The 17,996-nt window shown below is 66.4% G+C and overlaps 3 protein-coding genes across 4 annotated transcripts; 2 read left to right on the top strand and 1 right to left on the bottom strand.

The window, feature by feature from the left end:
- The first annotated feature begins 331 nt into the window (after positions 1-331).
- Positions 332-3,793, top strand: BABAM1 (BRISC and BRCA1 A complex member 1). 2 transcript variants are annotated; one of them, XM_084498988.1, is made up of 10 exons: positions 332-393; positions 1,102-1,427; positions 1,527-1,585; positions 1,691-1,811; positions 1,963-2,041; positions 2,415-2,439; positions 2,634-2,763; positions 3,206-3,292; positions 3,415-3,628; positions 3,663-3,793. In XM_084498988.1, the coding sequence occupies exons 2-9, from the start codon at positions 1,131-1,133 to the stop codon at positions 3,613-3,615; spliced, it is 999 nt and encodes a 332-aa protein (XP_084355114.1). In that variant the 5' UTR covers positions 332-393; positions 1,102-1,130; the 3' UTR covers positions 3,616-3,628; positions 3,663-3,793. The 2 variants fall into 2 exon arrangements, with proteins under 2 accessions (XP_084355114.1, XP_084355113.1); XM_084498987.1 differs by having other exon boundaries at positions 333-393; positions 3,415-3,793.
- A 647-nt stretch (positions 3,794-4,440) lies between these two features.
- ANKLE1 (ankyrin repeat and LEM domain containing 1) lies at positions 4,441-8,328 on the top strand (the record flags this gene model as incomplete). The annotated part of the gene is made up of 7 exons (XM_084498410.1): positions 4,441-4,487; positions 5,125-5,215; positions 5,309-6,989; positions 7,080-7,242; positions 7,337-7,496; positions 7,586-7,715; positions 8,015-8,328. 7 exons carry the CDS (start codon positions 4,441-4,443, stop codon positions 8,185-8,187), a joined length of 2,445 nt encoding a protein of 814 aa, XP_084354536.1. The 3' UTR covers positions 8,188-8,328.
- Positions 8,329-8,470: 142 nt separating this feature from the next.
- Positions 8,471-17,965, bottom strand: ABHD8 (abhydrolase domain containing 8). The gene is made up of 5 exons (XM_084498981.1): positions 17,624-17,965; positions 11,434-12,208; positions 10,766-10,936; positions 10,379-10,595; positions 8,471-10,300 (listed from the first exon to the last, which is right to left on the bottom strand). Exons 2-5 carry the CDS (start codon positions 12,198-12,200, stop codon positions 10,151-10,153), a joined length of 1,305 nt encoding a protein of 434 aa, XP_084355107.1. The 5' UTR covers positions 12,201-12,208; positions 17,624-17,965; the 3' UTR covers positions 8,471-10,150.
- Between the last annotated feature and the right edge of the window lie 31 nt (positions 17,966-17,996).

Here is a 17,996-nt window from a genome sequence, read left to right as displayed (position 1 = left end):
AGGGGACGTTGCATGGGTGCAGAAGGTCGTGAATGGGTTTTCGGGGTGCAGGGGGTTGTGAATGGGTGTTTGGGGTGCAGGGACCATTGCATGGGTGCAGGGGGTGTTGCATGAGTGTTTGGGGTGCAGGGGGGTTGCATGGGTGCAGGAGGTGTTGCATCAGTGTTTGGGGTGCAGGGACCATTGCATGGGTGCAGGGAGGTTTGCATAGGTGCAGGGGGAGGTTGCATGGGTGCAGGGGGTCGTGCATGGGTTTTTGGGGTGCCGGGGGCGGTTCCTGTCCCCCCCCCACGTGCCCGGCGGTCCCCCCCCCAGGGAACTACAACTCCCAGCAGCCCCCGCGCGCCGCCACTTCCGGGCAGCAGCGGGCGGGGCTCGGGCGGCCGAGAGCGGGTGAGCGCGCGCCGGGGGGCTAGGGGGGGGTACGGGGCGGGGGGGGGCACAGAGGGGGTGCGTAAAGGGGGTGCATGGGGAGTGCATGGGGGCAGGGGTCCACAAGGGGCCAGGGGGGGTCCACAAGGGGCCGGGGGGGGGGCCACAGGGGCTGGGGGGGGGGTCCACAGGGGCTGGGGGGATGCACGGGGTCGAGGGGGGGGCACAGAGGGGGTGAGGGGGGCCCAGGGGGGTGCATGGGGCGAGGGGGAGTGCACGGGGTCGGGGGTCCGCAGGGGGTGAGGGGGGTGCACGGGGTGGGGGGGGCGTGGGGGTGTATGGGTCCGCAAGGGCTGGGGGGGGGTGCACGGGGTCAAGGTGGGGTGCATGGGGTTGGGGGGGGGGTTCACGGGGTCGGGGGTGTTGCACGGGGTCAAGGGGGGATATGGGGTCGGGAGGGTGCACGGGATCAGAGGGGGGGCACAGGGTCAAGGTGGGGTTGCATGGTGTCGGGGGGGTGCACGGGGTCAAGGGGGGACACAAGGTCAGTGGGGGTTGCGCAGGGTCATCGGGGTGCATGGGGTCAGGGGGGTGCACAGAGGAGGCACAGGGAGCGAGAGAAATTTTATGGGGTCAGGGCTACCCTGGGCAGCGGGAGGGGGACACCACAGTGTCACAGGGTCAGGAGGCACAAGGGGTGGGCACCTAACCCCAATAACACCCCCGCAGCCCCCCCAGCACCCCCCCAGCACCCCACCATGGAGCGCGGCTGCGGCATGGACACGTCGGAGCCGGGCAGTGCCGCCGAGGAAGAGGAGGAGAAGGCGCTGGGGGAGCAGCGACCCCGCACCCGTTCCAACCCCGAGGGCGCCGAGGACCGGGCGCTGAGCGCCCAAACCAGCGTGGGAAACCGCAGCGAGGGCGAGGGCGAAGCCGCCAGCGCCGACGACAGCCCCCAAAGCACCGCCGCCCCCGACGGCACCGCCTGGCCCGGCCCCGCGCACCCCGCAGAGGTGCAGGTGAAGACGCCCCGGGTGAACTGCCCCGAGAAGGTGGTGAGTGAGGTGTCGGGTACTGGGGGTTTGGGGGGGTCCCGGGGGGTCCCGGTGGGGCTGGGGGTGTTCAGCATCATCCCCTTCTCGCCCCCCTCCCAGATCATCTGCCTGGACCTGGCGGAGGAGATGGCTCTGCCCAAGCTGGAGTCGTTTAATGGGTGAGTGTCGGGGTTTGGAGAGGGGACTGGTTTGACTGGTGGTGGGGTTTTGGGGGTGGTGGCGCTGAGCGCAGCGTCCCCGTCCCGTTCCATCCCGTCCCGCAGGTCCAAGACCAACGCGCTGAACATCTCGCAGAAGATGATCGAGATGTTCGTGAGGACGAAGCACAAGATCGACAAGAGCCACGAGTTCGCGCTGGTGGTGGTGAACAACGACGCCACGTGGGTGAGCGGGACGGGGATGGGATGGGATAGGGACAGGGACAGGTTGGGGACAGGATGGGATGGGGATGGGGATGAGGACGGGATGGGATGGGAACGGGGATAGGATGGGGATGGCGACAGCTCCGTGCCCCCCTCACCCCATCTCCCCTCAGCTCTCAGGGTTCACCTCGGACCCCCGCGAGGTCTGCAGCTGCCTCTACGACCTGGAGACCGTCGTCTGCAAGTCCTTCAGTATCCGTGCCGGCAGTGAGCCCAAGGGGCTGGGGGCTCGGAGCATGTGGGGTCCCCTTTGGGTGCCGTCGGGGTCCCTTTGGGTGCCATTGGGGTCCCTTGGGTTCCCGCAGGGCCCTTCCAGGCCCTTTGCCTGCAGATGGCAGCAGATCCGCGGCCTCGCTGCCGTCCCCGCTGTGGCCACGCCGGGGCTGTGAGGCTGAGCTCCTTCCCCTCCGGCCCCAAAAACCATTTCTTGGGATTTTTCTCCCCACCCTGGGGCATCCCCGGGCACCGGGTCTGAGCTCAGGACCCCCACCAGGGGGGGGACACAACGGTCTGGGGGGCGGGGAGGGGTCTGTTTTTTGGGATCTGTCCTTAGCTCAGGCTGCAGATCTCGAGGGGCTCTTCAACCTCATGTGAGTACAGCCGGGGGGGGGGCGCACGGGGGGCTGGGGGCCCTAAAAAACATAGGGGCATCACCCTAAAAACCAAACGACCGGGGTGCCTGCGGCGCCGCCCCCCCCAGTGGGTTTTAGGGGTGCTGGGTTTGCTCAGAGGGAGGTGGGGGAGGTCTCAGCCCCCCCGTGGTGTCCCCCCCACCCCGGTGCAGCCAGCAGAAGATCGAGCTGCCGGTGACGGAGAACGTGCAGACCATCCCGCCGCCCTACGTGGTGCGCACCATCCTGGTGCTCGGCCGCCCGGGCTGCCAGCCCCAGTTCTCTGCCTCGGAGCAGATGAAGGTAGGGACCCCGGGGTGCCAAGGGTGGGCTCGGGGGGGTGTCCGGTGCGTCCAAAAACCGTGCCCGGACCCCCTGGGACCCCATGTGGGTGGGTTCAGGGGGTGTCCGGTGCGTCCAAGAGCATGGGGTGCCATGGGCGAGCTCGGGGGGTGTCTGGGGTGTCCAAAAGCTGTGCCCGGACCCCATGTGGGTGGGCTCGGGGGTGTCTGACGTGTCCAAAAGCCGTGCCCGGACCCCCAGGGACCCTGTGGGGGTGGGCTCGGGGGGTGTCCGGTGCATCCAAGAGCTGTTCCCAGCCCCTCGGGGTGCCACGGGTGGGCTCCGATGGTGCCTGGCGTGTCCAAGAGCTGCGCCCAGACCCCTGGGGGGGTGAGCTCGGGTGGTGCCCAGCACACCCAAAAACCGTGCCCGGTCCCCCCCCCCCCGCCCCCCCAACCCGCAGAAGATGCTGCAGTGCCCCTACTTCTTCTTCGACGTGGTTTACATCCACAACGGGGCGGAGGAGAAGGAGGACGAGACGAGCTGGAAGGTGAGCGCAGGACGAGGTCGGGGAGGGATGGAAGGGGAGGACAGGGGGGTTCGTGCTGTGTCCCCCCCCCCACTCCGCTACCCGAAGCTGTGTGGGGGGGGTGTCCCCGTGTCCCTCCCCAGGAGCTCTACGCCTTCTTCAGCAGCCTGGACGCCAAGGGCACCAACTACAAGTACGAGGTGGCGCTGACGGGGCCGGCGGTGGAGCTGCACAACTGCATGGCCAAGCTGCTGGCGCACCCCCTGCAGCGCCCCTTCCAGACCCACGCCGCCTACAGCCTGCTGGAGGGCGACGAGCCCCCCGAGGCCGAGGCCACCGTCTGACCCCCCCCCCGAGGTCACCGCCACCCTGTGACCCCCCCCCCTCCGAGGTCACGGCCACCCTCTGAGGCCCCCCGCCGGTGGCCACCGCGTCCTGGGGCCGCCGTGTGCCCCCGGAGCGTCCCCGTGCGCCCCTTTTGGTCCGTGGTGGGGTTTGGGGGAAAAAAAGGTGTTTTTAGGACCGGTCGGTGTGTGGTGTGGTGTTGGGGGTGCTAAGGGGGGTGTGGGGTCTGCTAGGCCCTTGCTGTGTGGGGTGGGGGCGTGGGGAGGGGTGGGGGGCACGGGGTGGGGTGGGTTGTGGGTTTTGGTTGTGGGAGGGGGACTGGGGGGTCTGGGTGGGGTTACTGGGAGGAACTGGGTGATGCTGGGGTGGGGTTACTGGGAGGGACTGGGAGAGGCTGGGGCAGGGTTACTGGGAGGAACTGGGTGATGCTGGGGCAGGGTTACTGGGAGGAACTGGGTTATTCAGGGGCAGGGCACTGGGAGGAACTGGATGGTGTAGGGGGTCAGGGTTACTGGGCGATACTGGTGCAGGGCACTGGGTGGCACTGGACGATGCTGGGGCAGGGCACTGGGAGGAACTGGGAGCTGCAGGGGCAGGGTTACTGGGAGGCACTGGGAAGCGCAGGTGCCAGGTTACTGGGAGGAACTGGGCAATGCCGGGTCAGGGTTACTGGGAGGCACTGGGCGCTACGGCCCCGCCCCTTCGAGTTGTGGGCGGGGCATCCCGAGGCCGCCTCCTATTGGCCGGCGAGGCGACCAATGAGCGGCGGCGCGCGGGGGGGTTTGAATGGGCGGGGGCGCGCGCGCGCGCGCGCGGGGGGCGGCATGAATGGAGCGGGGCGGTGCGAGACGGAGGGGGGGCGCCGAGCGCCGTAAGGGGGGGGGGGGCGCGGTTTTTGGGGGGGGGGGGGCTTGCACCGGAGGCCATTGCACGCCCTGCACCCGGGGCCGTTGCATTAACGGGGGGGGGGCCCGGGGGGGCTCGCTTAGGGCACCCCTCAGTGCATTGGGGGGGGGGGTGTTGCGCTGGGGGGGGCTTCTTCGCGTTGTATGGGGGGGGTCTGGTGTGGGTGGTGTTGCGGGGGGGTGCTGCGTGCACTGCTTTAAGGGTGGGGGGGTCTAGGGAAGGGGGTGTTGGGTGCCTTGGGGGGGGGTTGTTGCGCTGTTGGCCCCCCCTCCCCTGTATGGCCGCGGATCGGGGGGCTCAGCCCCACGGAGGGGCGCTGGGGCAGGTGCAGGCAGGGGCCGTGCACAGTTTGGGGTGACCCAGGGGGTGGGGGGTGACCCGGGGGGGGTGCAGGCCGGTGACCCCCCCCCCCGCTGGCCGTGCCGCAGGGTGCTGGAGGCCCTGCTGGAGCTGGGGGCTGACCCCAAACTGCTCCTGCCTCGTGGGGGGGTCACCCCCAACCACTTGGCTACTGGTGGGAGGAACGGGGGGGTGGCGAACTGTGGCTGGGGGGGGTCACTGGAGGCACCGAGGGGACAGCAGTGACCCCAATCTTGTGCCAGGTCCCCCCAGGAGCTCCAACCGCTGCGCATCGCCGTGTCCCGGGGGTGCCACCGGCTGAAGACGGGGGGGTATCCGGATCTCCGCGACCAGGTGAGCTGGGGGGGGGCTTTGGGGACAGCACCGAGCTGCTGCCGGGGTCCCCGTCCTTGCTGGGGGTGTCACAGCAGCGTCCCCTCCCCGCAGGATGGGAAGCGAGCCGTCGACCTGGCGCTGCCGCGGGGCTGCCGGCTGCGCGCGCCGCTCCTGCGCGACCCCCTGCACGTCCAGGGCTGCCCCCCTGCAGGGAATAACCCCCCCTCGGGGTGCTGCTGCGGCTGGTTTTGGGGCGCTGCTGCTGCTGCTCCTCCTCTTGGGGGGCCGGGTGCTGAGCCCCATCCCGACCCCGTAGCCCCGTGGGGGCCCAGGCGCTCGCTGTCCTTCCTGACCGAGGATTGCTCCGACGGGGGGCCCCTGAGCAGCACCCGCCTGTCCCAGCTGGGTGAGCTGGAACCAGGGAACAGCCACGGGTCTGGGGAGCCCCCAGCGTGGCCGGGCTGTCCCCTGCCCGCCTCCGTCCCCTCCTTCCCCCCGTGCCCCCCCAGAGGCTCGGCTTTCCCCCAGCAGCCCCTCGCCTCCAGCACCCTGCTGTGTGCTGGGGACGAGCCTGGGCAGGGAACCCCAAGAAGGACGGGGACGAGGGGGGGCCCCAAGCCCAGAACTGGGGCCAGGAGCCCCCCCCGGCCCCTGGGTTGCAGAGGAGCTGAGGGCAGTGACTGCAGCGGCCTCGGGGAGGAGGACAGCAGCACGGCCAGTGAGTGCTTCGTCACCGCGGTGGAGACGCTGGAGCCCAGCGAGGCCAGAGGGTGCCAGGGTGAAGCAGGACCCCAGGAGCTGCCCCCCCGGAGCCCCCCAGTTGTGGGGGAGCTGCCTGCGCTGCTCCGAGGCTGCACCCTCGGGGGCTCCCCTCCTGGCACCCCGAGGACCCCTCGCAGCCCGGCCGGTCTCGCTGCAGGGGGTGGCACCTTGCAGCCCCCCCAGTTCTGCCACGTCACCCCCCGCACCAAGAGGCGCCTCCAGGCATCAGCGGAGCGGCTCGGCGCCTCCTCCTCCTCTTCCTCCCTCTTTGACACCACCCTGGAGATGCCCCGGAGGCCCCCCAGGGTCAGAGCACCCAGGGGTGTCCCCGGGGACACCGCCCCCACCCTGGGGCACCGCGTCGCCCTTGGGGGTGCGGATGTGTCCAGCGGGGACGGAGGAGGCATGGCTTCCCTGGATGACACCCAGATCCTCCCCAGGACCCCCAGCCAGCCCAGCTCCCCCCTGGGGGGCAGCAGCTCCAGCCCCACGGTGCTGCTGGGTCCTGGGGACCGCGACCCCCCCCGGGACTCCCCGTCAGACCCTCAGGGCTCCTCCAGCTCCATCTCCACGGTGCTGCTGGGTCCTGGGGACCAAAGATCCCCCCACAACCCCCCATCAGATCCTCAGGGCTCCCCCAGCTCCATCTCCACGGTGCTGCTGGGTCCTGGGGACCATGACCCCTTCCAGGACTCCCCATCAGACCCCCAGGGCTCCCCCCACGCCACCAACCCCAGGGTGCTGGACCTGGGGAGCCCACCGGTGCCACCCTCACCCACCGTCTGCGTCCCCCATCGCGCCGTGGAGCACAAGGGACGGGTGCCCAGCGAGCAGCACAGCCCCGGTGCAGAAGCCACCAGCCCCGGGGACACCGCGGTCCCCAAGGGGCCAGCACGGGTCCCACGGGTGCTCTCCGACGAGGCGCTCCGCCGGCGGCTGCGGGTGCTGGGGGAGGACCCCGGACCCATCACAGAATTCACCCGGCGCATCTACCTGCGGCGCCTGGAGAAGCTGAGCCGCAGCCCGGAGGGTGAGTCCTGGGGAACCCCCCCCCCCCCGTCTCTCTAAACCTGATGGGGGGGTCTTGGGGTGTTCCCCAACCCCCCCGTGGCCACCCCAGGGCACAGCCCCGAGCTGGCGGCCGCGCTGCAGACCGGCCACGTCCCCGACTGCGCCCAGGACGAGCGGGTGTTGGCGCAGCAATTCGACCGCCCCGACCGGAGCCGGCACTGGCGTGAGGGGCTGCGGAAAGCCAGCTTCAACTACCTCCTCCTCGACCCCAGGTAGGGCTGGGCTGCGTGCGCCCTGGGGGTTCTGGGGCTGGTGCCCCCCCCCGGAGGTCTTTCAAGCCTCGAGGGTTGGTGTTTGGACCCCCAGGGTCACCCAGGACCTGCCGCTGCGCTGCCACCGCCTGAGCCCAGCGGAGTGCTTCAGGACCTTCGTCCAAGCCATCTTCTACGTGGGCAAGGGGACGCGCGCCCGGCCCTACTGCCACCTCTCCGAGGCTCTGAGCCAGTATCGGGCAGGCACGAGGAAGGTGGGATGCACTGGGGATTGTCCCGGGGGGGGTGTTCGAGGCCACGGTGGTGGGCACGGGGCCGTGGTGACGGTGCCGCCGTCCCGCAGGGCTGCCCCAAGGTGCGGCGCATCCTGGAGATCTGGGGGAGCGGGCAGGGCGTCATCTCCGTGCACTGCTTCCAGAGCAGCGTGCCGGCCGAGGCGTACACGAGGGAGAGCTGCGTGGTGGAGGCTCTGGGTGAGTGGGGTTGTGGCCTGGGGGAAAAGGTCCCGGGATCGGCTCTGCCACCTCTCCGACCCCCCTGCGTGCAGAGCAGGGGGCTGCAGCCTGTCCTGGGGTGCACGGGGGGTTTGGGGTGCCTGGTCGGCAGCGCGGGGTTTGGGCACAAGCCCCCCCATTCTCCATCTCCAGCAGGGGAAAGATGCCTGGGAGAGGGTGCTAGCGGGGACCCTTTGGGGCTGCGGGTGCTAACGGGGAGGAACAAGGGTGCTGAGCCCATCCTGGGGGGGCTGAGGGTGCTGATCCCGTCCCTGCAGGGCTGCAGAGCATCACCAACCAGCGGAAGGGGAACTGCTACGGCGCGGCGGCGAGCTGGCCACCCGAGAGGCGCCGGCGCCTGGGTGTGCACATGCTGCACAGGGCCATGCGCATCTTCCTGGCCGAGGGCGAGCGGCAGCTCCGGCCAGCGGACATCCAGGGTGGGCGCTGAGCACCCTGGGGAGACACCGGGGGGGCTGGGGACACCCCTCGCCTTCACCCCCTTGCGCCTCCCCAGGAGGCGAGGGCGGCGTGGCGGCGTGTTTTTATCTCGGGAGCGACGGTGAGAGTTTTTTCCTATTTATTTTTACCCGTCCCCTAAACGGTGAGGAATAAATCCCGGCAGGGCTGTGGGCGTGATGACGACTCGAAGCTCTCCCCGTGGCTTCGGGCTTCGCTTCCCCTCGCTGCCCCGCTCCCAAACCCTGTCCCCCCGTGACCGAGTCGGACGCGGCTGAGAATATAACACGGCTTTACTGTATGAAATGGCACGAACACGGCGCGGGGCTCAGCGGCGGGGGGCAGCGGGGGGCGTTTTGCCTTTGCCTTAGCGCAAGCGATGGCGGTACGAGCGGCACAGACTCCGTGGCGACAGAGGGTGTAGGGCCGTGGCGCTGACGGTGGCCTCCGGCCCGTTTTGGGGGGGTGCAGCAAGGAGGAGGGGGCAGAGCCGTGATTCGGGGTAGGGGTGCGGAAACGCGTCCGCACCCGGGTTTAGGGCGTTAAAATTCTCATTATGAGACAGGAGGCTGCAGTGGTGGGCGCGGGCGGGCGGTGGCGGAGGGGACGGAGCGTGGCTCGTGCGGTGGCACTCGTCACACGCGGTCCCTGCCGCGCTGGCGCCAGCTCCCAAGGGCCCTTCCTCTTCCCCATCGCTCGGTTTTGGGGTGCCAGCTCTGATTATAGGGCAGCCCCGCACGGCCGGGAGCCCCCGGAGCTGACCTGGGGTGGTGAGGATGAAGAGGGGCTCTTGCACCCACCCAGAGGGCGAGGATCCCACGGGACGAACAGGCCTGGCTGTTTCTTTGGTTTAGATGGGGGGGGGGGGAAAAAGAGGAGAAAACAACGAGGGGAGCGGCTCTGCTCTTTGGGGTAACGGGGAGGCTGCGGCCATCCCCAGCGCGTGGGCTTGGGGCCGGGGAGCAGCCGTGCCGAGCACAGCCCCAGCTCGCTCGGGGGTCCCACGGAGCCCCCCAGCCTTGCCGGGAGCACGGAGACCCCACAACGATGCCCGGCGCTTCCCATATACCTCCATGGTCCTGCCCGGATCCTGGCTATGGGGCACGAGTGGTGGAGGAGAGGAACGGCCCCGGGATCCGTGGGGTTGTGCACGGAGCCGGTGCTGGTAACGAGCGCTCGGCCCCGGTTTGCATCGCCCGCCCCGCGTTGCTCGGGGTTTGCTGCGGGTGCCGGGGAGGGCGGGTGGGTGGCACGGCGCGGTGGTGGTGGCGGCTCCGAGCACCTCGAGGAGCCCCGGCGGTGGCGGCGGCAGCAGCAGGGGGGGAGCTGTGCAGAAGCCAGCGCTGCAGTAACCTAAAGCGGCAGTGGTTTGGGGACACGACTGCACGAACGGTGGCACTGGGGGGGAGAGCTCAGCCTCGTCGCCACCCCCGCCACCGAGGGTTAGAGAGGCAAATCCCACTTTTGGCTTCCCCTTCGAGCAATCCCACGTCGGCTCCTCCAGCCCTGGCGAGGAAAAGGCCAGGAGGGGGGCGCACCGCGCTCTCCCCGCAGGGACCCCGTCTGCCTTCGTCCTGCGCTGCTGCAGGTGGGAGCAGCCCCCCCGCAGCATCCTCTCTCTCTCTCTCTCTCTATCTCTGCCCCCCCCCGGGGGGGTCGCTGCGTGAGGAAAAGAACACTACAACGAAACAGGATGAAGACGCTCCAGCGGCTGCCATGCCGTCCCCGAGGGGAACGGCGACCGGGTCTGCCGTGGTCCCGCTGCCGGCCCCGCGCACCCGTGCCTGGGGGGAGCCCCCCGCGCTCCGCTGCCGCCAGCCTGCGACCCGGGGAAGAAAATCAGCTCCGCTCCCGGCGGGGGCAGGCTGCACCCTGCCCCTCTGCGCTCGTAAAGCCCTCTGCGCTCCGAAACGTCTCTCCCATCGGAGCAGCCCGGTCACCGCGTCCCCGCCACCTTATTTTTTCTCTCCTTGCCCGTCCCCGGCTGGCGTCTCGGGCTCCCACAGGACGAACTCGTGGAGCAGGGTGTTGACCGTCTCCGGGCACTCCATCATCACCATGTGGCTGCCCTCGTCGATCACCTTCAGGAAGGCGATCAGCAGGATCTGGAGGGACACGGGGACGGGCGTCAGCGCCGGGACGAGCCCCCAACCCTCACCCCCTAACCCTGCTCCGTCCCGTACCTCAGCCATGCGCTGGTCCTCCTCCACCGGCACGAACTTGTCGTGCATGCCGTGCACCAGCAGCACGGGCACGGCCAGCTCCGCGTGGTAAACCTCGTCGCCCTCGGGCCAGTACTGCCCGCTCATCATGGCGCGCAGCACGAAGGAGGACACGTTGAAGGCGTTGCCTTCCTTCAGCAGCTGCTTCTCTTTGGCACCCTGGCGAGCGAAGCCAGCCCTAGGGGACAGAGCCAGCACAGGCAAGGGGGTCAGCATGGCACAGTGCCGCTATCACACGGGTTGGGGACACGCTGGTGTCCCTGCCCGTGCTGGGGGGGTCCCCAAACTGGGAGCCTGCACAGGGCTGGGCTGGTTGGGGACAGCGGTGGCACGGGGTCGGGGACTCACTTGAGGAAGCTCCAGGCCAGGCACGGGGACAGGCAGTGCAGCACGCAGGTGGGCATGTTGAAGATGGAGCAGAGGCTGGGCTCCAGCGCCGTCGGGCCCCCTCCGTTGATCATGATCACTTTATGGACCAGGTCTGGGTACTCGTGGGCTAGGAAGGTGCAGAAGGAGACCCTGCGGGGAGACACAGCGCCGTGCACCGAGCTCGTTCCTGCACGAAGCAGCCACCGGCACAGCGGGGACGTCGCCAGCGCCCTGAGATCAGCTCAGCCATGCCGGAGGCTGCGTCCCACTCGTTCCTCCCATCTAATCCTGCCCAGCTCCGCTCCCTCTCCTCCCAGGCCTGCTCTGGAGTGCTTAGTCCCCTTCTAATTGACTTTCTCGGGCTTACTCTATTTATAGGCTGAGTGCCGCCGGCTTCCTTGCTAGCCCACGCGCTCGGGAGGGCGGGCGCAGGGATTAGCCAGACCCAGAAACACGCACCGAGAGGATGGAGGAGATAAGAGCTGAGGATAAACCTAGGGCTGGAAACCCTGCACCCCTGCTCTGCTCCTCGGCCCTGGTGGGGCAGGATTCGTGCAGCATTCGCTGGCATTTTGTCCGGCATTCCTCCAGCGTTTGCTGCCAAGGCAAGCAGGATGAAGGCATCTACGTGTCCCCGTGTCCCTTACCCGTAGGAGTGCCCTATGAGGATGTTCCTCTTCTTGGCGTAGCGCTTGAAGACGGCCCTCATGTCCTCGGCCAGCGCGTAGAAGGTGTAGGCGGCGGCGATTTGGGGAGCCGAGCTGCAGCCGTGGCCGGCCAGGTCGGGAGCCACCACCTCGTAGCCCAGCTTGGTGAAGAAGTCCAGCTGCTCCTTCCAGATGTCCAGCGAGCCGCCCACGCCGTGGATGAAGAAGAGGACGACGTCGCTGTGCGTGCCTTTGCAGCTCGTGATCTGCTTCTTGCAGTCGATGTTGATGACTTTCTTCGGCTTGCGCTTCCGACGCTTGGCAGGGGCCGCGTCGCGGGCGCCAGGTCCCGGCGTGCTGGCTCCCGGCGTGCCAGCTCCCGGCGTGCCGGCGGGGGCTTGGTTTGCCAGCTCGGAGAGCTCCAGCTCCACGGTGCTGTTGGGCTCCGCCGAGCCGTTGTGGCAGTGCAGGATCTCGGAGCGGACGGCGTCCCCCAGGTTCTCGATCACCAGCTGCCCGTTGCGGTACAGGGTGATTTTGCGCTTGCAGTGCACCGTGCCCCGCTCCGCGCCCCCAGCCTGCGGTTCCTCGGGCTGCTCGGCGGCCGGGCGGCTCGGCGTGCTGTGCCGGACCCGCAGGATCCTCCCCGGCTTCACCTCCATGAAGCTGTAGCCGTTGCCGGCCTCAACGCTGTCCAGCGGCCCCACGGCGTTGGTCGTTTTGCCCATCAGGCAGCAGAGGAGCCCATCGGTGATGCTGTTCAGCATTATGCTCCCTGCACGGGGCGAGAGGGGAAGGAGAAGGGTGTTAGTCCGAGCGGGGAGAGCCAGGGCAGTGTGAGCGAGGGCAGAGCACGCTCCTGGGGGCTGAATTTGGTGCTTCCCCAAACGCACGACCCCGCTGAGCCACCTCGGTTTTGCTTCTGGTCGGAGGTGGAACCCCCGCGCCCTCGTCAAGCTTTGTCTGGAGCCACGTCCCCATCACCAGCCTGGCGTGGTGCTGTGGCTGCAAAGCGCCGTGGTCCCCAGGTGATGGGCCCCTAAGGATGGCTCTGCCCTGGCCAAGGGAGGAACACCCAAGGAAAAGCCCGTCTGAACTGAAAAAGCTATTTCTGGCACCAAATATGGGGCTAGGGGGAGAGGTTCGGCGATGGGGATGCATTATTTATCCTGATGAAATATATATGTGCGCGTAGCTGCGCTCCAAACCACCGATGCGATTAGCAAATTGCAGTGGAGCGGGGCTGGAGGTTTTAATTAGAGTCACTCCGCAAATTGAGGCTGAGCGCAAGAACCGGAGGGAGAGGCAGTTACCCAGCCCAGAGCGGGGGGGAGCCCCCTCCCCATATTTCCAGCCCCACAGCAGGGTTGGGAGAGGCTGGGGGAGCTCAGCACCATCCTCCCTGGCCCCGAGGCAAGCCCAGTTTTTGATGCTTGCTCTTCTTGAGGTGTTTGGGATGTTTTTGAGCTTGGGGGGGCTTTTGGAGAGGGTTGGGGGTGATGGGACCAGCGGGGTGGCTGCAGCAGGGGCTGGGGGCACCGAGCTGGGGCTGGCACCGAGGGCGCATGGCCCGGGCTGGGGCTGTTCCTGCCGCCCCTCTCCACCAGGCTGATGCACATTTATTATTGACGAAGCCAAACACGGTGAATTATTGATGCCGAAGGGCTGCTGAGCAAAGCGAGCCGCGGCGGGGGCTGGGGGGACACGGGCGGCCCCCCCCTTCAGCTGCAAGTTACTGAGCGTGGCCCCCCCCCAGCGGGTGGAAGGGAAGGAGGAGTGCGTTCCCAGCGGGGAATTAAACATCACCATCCGGGTTGTGCTGGGGAGCAGCCCCTGAACTCCCCGAGCAAGCCCCCGAAATGCAGCCGGCAGCGTCGCGGCCACGCTGCTGGCAGGGCACGAGCGAAACAACCCAGGGAACGGAGGCAGGCAGGGCTCAGGGCTCTGATAATTCGCAGCTTTGATAATTCGGTGCGTTTGGGGGCGAAGAGGGCGATGCTGCACCCTGCTCGGAGCCCCCCAGCACCCCCCGCCTGGCCCCCACCGGCACAGAGCCAAGGCACCTGCGCCTGCTCCGTCGCCAGCCCCGCGCACGGCTGGTGGGTTCCCCCTGGAAGAAAGCAGCCCGGCTCCTGCTGGGGAACAGCTCCCTTGGCAGAGGTGGAGGGATTTGTGCCAGCTCCCTTCTTCCTCTCGGGACAGAGGCCAGCGTTTGGTGCTCGCCCCAGCTCTGCCAGGGACTTCCCTGCTTCGTGCCGCTCGTGGCAGGGAGGAGCGCGCACGAGGTGCCACGGTTTTTGCCCCCGTGGGGGAGAGAGCTGCAGCGTTAGGAAAGCTGCTCCAGCTCGTAGTGGGGACGTGGGGCATGGGGCTGGGCTGAGGCTGCGCCGTGTCCATCCCAGAGCTTTGAGGTTTTGTCCCCAGGCTCGTGTCGGCGATCCCTGCGGACACAGGCGCGTCCGTGCAGGATGCAGCTCAGGTCCTGCGGCACCAGGAGCTCTGCAGCACCAAAGCGACCTCCCCGGGAGCCCACGGAGCCTCTCCTTGCTCATCCGGAGCTCATCCTGTGGGATGGAGCAGGAGCAGGAGCTCTCGGTGCATTGGGAAGGTGCAGCTGAGCACGTCCTGGGCAAGGGGCCGGTGCGTTTTGTTGAGCCGAGCTTCCAAACCGGCGAGGAGCCCGCGGAGCTGGGCACCAGGCTGGCTGGAGCTGCTGGCTGGAAGATCCCCAACTGCCTCTGTGCTGGGATGGAGAACGCCTCCTCTCTCACCGTGCTTTTAAGAGAGGCAGGGCAGGTGGAAAACCGGGGAGGAGAACAGCCAGACCCGAGCACTGCAGTCCCCACGAGGCCCACGAGCTCTGCCCCAGCTGGCCAAGGGCTGTGCAGCTCCCTGGTTCTCCCACGTCCCTGTGGATTTGCTGCGGCTGCCCCGGTGCTGCCAGCAGGGGAATCGAGGCAGGGGAAGGCAGGAGGTGGTCGCAGCCCAGGGATGATCCTGACAGGGCTCATTTGGACATCCCGGCGTGGCTTCTCCCTCCGATTTCTTTCCACACAGCTTGGACTCGCAGCGCGCCTCCATTTCACAAGGCATTAATGATCTCTGCGTGGATTATAAACAGGACTTCTGGCCAAACCGACCCGACATTGATTAACTTCCCAGGATTAACTCAATTAGTCCACCCTGTTCATTTCCAGAATTGATTTGCTGGAAGGCTCTCACGCTCGGGAGCTCTGCAGGCAGATCCAGGAGCCCAGCTCTGCCCCAATCCTGGGGCTGGGGGTCTGCTTTTGGGCACGAACGTGGCTCCCTCTGCGAGGAGGGGGCTGCCCAGACCCGAGATACCCACGTTTGGCTCTGCCCACCCTGGAACTCACGGTCCAAGACGTGGCAGCCCTTCTAACAGGCCAAACTGTTTGATGGCTGAGCTGGAAACGGAGGGGGCAGGAGGTTAAGCGGAGCACCCCGATGTCAGTCTCCATCCCCGGGGCTGGAGGCTCGGCGTGCCCGTCTCCCACCTCCCACCCGCCGCCTCCCAGCGTCTGCCGCGGGCAGAAACGCCGAGGGACGTTCCCTCCGCCAGATGCAAGGGCTGAGAACGGAACCAGACGGATGGGAAGAACTTTGCGAAGCCGCTGGTAACCATGGCAATGAGCTGCTTTTTTTCTCCCCCCCCTTCCCCCTCCATCCCGGCTACCTTCCACCGCCGCCCCCAGCAGAGATTTCGGCACCGGTTACATAAGGCCAGGCACAACAATGAGTCAGGCGCGGCGCGAGCACGGCGCCAGCCCGCCAGGCTGCGGGTTTGGGGAAGCGAAGAGCATCGCCACGAGCCGGTACCCGCGTCCGGATCCCTCCCCAAAATCACCGCTTCCCCCAGGAAAACGCTCCCAGCTCCGAAGCTGACGGCTCGAGGGATGCTGAGGATTGATTTGGGGAGGCCGACCGAGCTCCCAGGTCCGGACCTCGTGCCGCCGGGCACCGATGCCACCGCCGGGTCCTCCGGCTTCATCCTCCCTGCCTCCTCCCTGCTGCCACCACGAGCAACCCAGCTGGGAAAAACAACTTACTGACCTACTTTGGGCTGCAGCGCCTCTGATTTTACACAACTTGACGGCACCATGTCACAGCTGGAGAAAAATGGGACAAGAGCCGACGTGGCGGGGTGGAGGGCAGAAAGCCCGGCGCGGTAACGTGACAGGCAGCCACGCGGGGCTGATACGCTGCCGTAGAGCCCGTGGGGCTGATATAAAGCCTGTGGGGCTGATATAAAGTCTGTGGGGCTGACATGCAGCCTGTGGAGTTGATATATAGCCTGTGGGGCTGATATAAAGCCCGTGGGGCAGTGCTCACACCATCTCTTCCCCCAAGGCATGGCAGCACTGCGGGCACGGTCACGCAGTGCCCCTTGGCTGTGCCAGGATGGGATGGAAATGACAAAAACCTCCTCCTCCTGTCCTCTCCCTGCTGGGGAACCTCGAAATTATGGGCAGGGGAATGGAAAGGATGGTGCATTTCCCCATTACAGCCCCATAAGCAGCACCGAGCCTGGCCCTGCCAGAAGTCCTGGTAAACATTTGGCCCCAATTAGCGAGCCAAAAGCATCGTTTACTGCAGGAGCTGATGGCTGCAAACAGCTTCTGCTCCCCCCGTGCCAGAAATACCCCCACAGCCCCACTGCTCAGCACCTCCGTCCCTTCCCTGCGCGCAGCCGTGGACCCCCCGCAGGGAGTAGCAGGGATTTCATATCTGCTAATTCCTCGCAAATCCTCAAGAGGAGAGATGCCAGGGACATGGAGAGGAGTGTGAGATGTGCTGCAGCCAGAATCCGACCTGCCATAATAATTTGTTCAGCTCTAATCCCTTCCCTCCGGGGCTCGCGAGTATTAATGATGACACACGACACTCCTGAGGAATGGGCAAATGTCATTATGCTCTTTCCAGCCTCTCCCATTCATTCACTCAGTGCAAAGTGGGGAAGCCATGGCATCGAGAAACACGTAAAGACAACAACTGTTTAAGCACTCGTCTCAGATAGGCACAAGAAAATGTTTATGCCGCTCGGCCTCGGTCCTGCGAAGTAAACTTCCCTCTGGGGGAATGTGAAACGGCCACGTTAGCTGGTGGCAAGCACCTGGATTTATTCTGGTACACCCAGCCTCCTCGTCCTGATACAATTACAGCAGCTTTATCAGGACACTCAGGAGTAAGCAGTCAGGAAGGTTTCGTCGGCTGCATGAACAGAAAACCACCGAGACAGCCCCAAAATCCTCAGCGTACTCAGGGATGCAACCAAAACCTGCGCTTTCCCTGGGTGCAGGGTCCCCAGGCGCGGGCAGGGCTCTGCCGAGGGCCCTGCAGGACACAAATTGCATTGAGTGGAGAAACAGCATCGCAGGGAGAGCAGAGCGCCCGTAGCACACACGGCAGCCTGGAGCCAGGGCTGGCTGCCTGCCACACGTCTCTCTTTAGGAAGGAAGAAGACCTTGAGAAACAAAAGATTATGCAATGCACAGCGGAGTAACCTGCGCCTGACCTCCAGGGCTGACATGCTGCTTCACCCCACCGCTTTCCCAAACCCTCCTGGATTTCCAGGGGGATGCCTGAGCCGGCACACGCTCGCCTGTGGTCCCACCGCATAGCCGCAGGAAAGCCAGCCCGATTCCTCCGGCAGCAAATGTCCTACAGGCTCCAGGAGCAGCCTGGAAGAAACCATTGCGAGGAGGAAGGAAGATGAAAACCCTGCCCCCTCCGCCGGGCAGCGATGCATGCAGGTGCCCCCTCGCTCTCCAACCAAAAAACCCAAGCAGATTTGACACGCACATAGCAACAGCAGGTCTTCTTCCTCCGGAGCCAGCAATAATTTACTGCAATTGCATCACAACGGCAGCCGTTCCTAAGTTTTATGGCCGGGCAGCTTTTTAACCCCACGCTCATGCTCATGGAACAGGGCTATTTAAGTGCAAACAACGCCGAGCTGCTCCCCAGCTGCTGCTTCCCCCCCGCAATCCCATTTAAACGCCTCGCAAATCCCTTTCGGCCACCAGCTTCGAGGCATTTTTTGCTCCTTTGGCCATTTTTTTGCTCCCCGTGCCGAGCACCTTCCTCCCCTCTGCTGCAGCGCATGCCCTACATCGCGGGCTTGGGCTCCAGGTCCCCTGCACAAAGAGAGACGGATCGCGCTGCTCACCTCATTTAGTGACAAGGATTGTCAGGAGTCGAGGCTGCAAACGAAAGGCTTATTCCTGCAGGAGGCAAAGGGGGGAGAGGGAGAGATGCCCGAGGCAGCGGGAGCAGGACGCGAGCGCTGGCAGCCTGCTCAGCTTTTCGGCTCCTCTGATCACATTTTTTCGCCGGTGTGGGGGGAAGGATGGAGCAGTGCCTTCAGCTCAGCTCATCCGCTTTAGACTGGAATCTCTCCTTCCATCCTCTCCCCATGAGCCCCGGCGGAGAGAGGAGCCTCATACCCGAGCTCTGGGGTTTGGGGGTGCTATTTGTCCTTGTAGTCTCTAGCCATAGAAAGCCCCTTAAATCCCTCCTAAGGAGGAGGGCTTTCGGCATGA

The sequence above is a fragment of the Aythya ferina genome (assembly GCF_964211825.1).
Source record: "Aythya ferina genome assembly, chromosome: 26".
In the NCBI taxonomy this organism is placed as follows: Eukaryota; Metazoa; Chordata; class Aves; order Anseriformes; family Anatidae; genus Aythya; species Aythya ferina.
The sequence above is the reverse complement of the archived record's forward strand: the minus strand, read 5'-3'. Positions and strand labels throughout refer to the sequence as shown.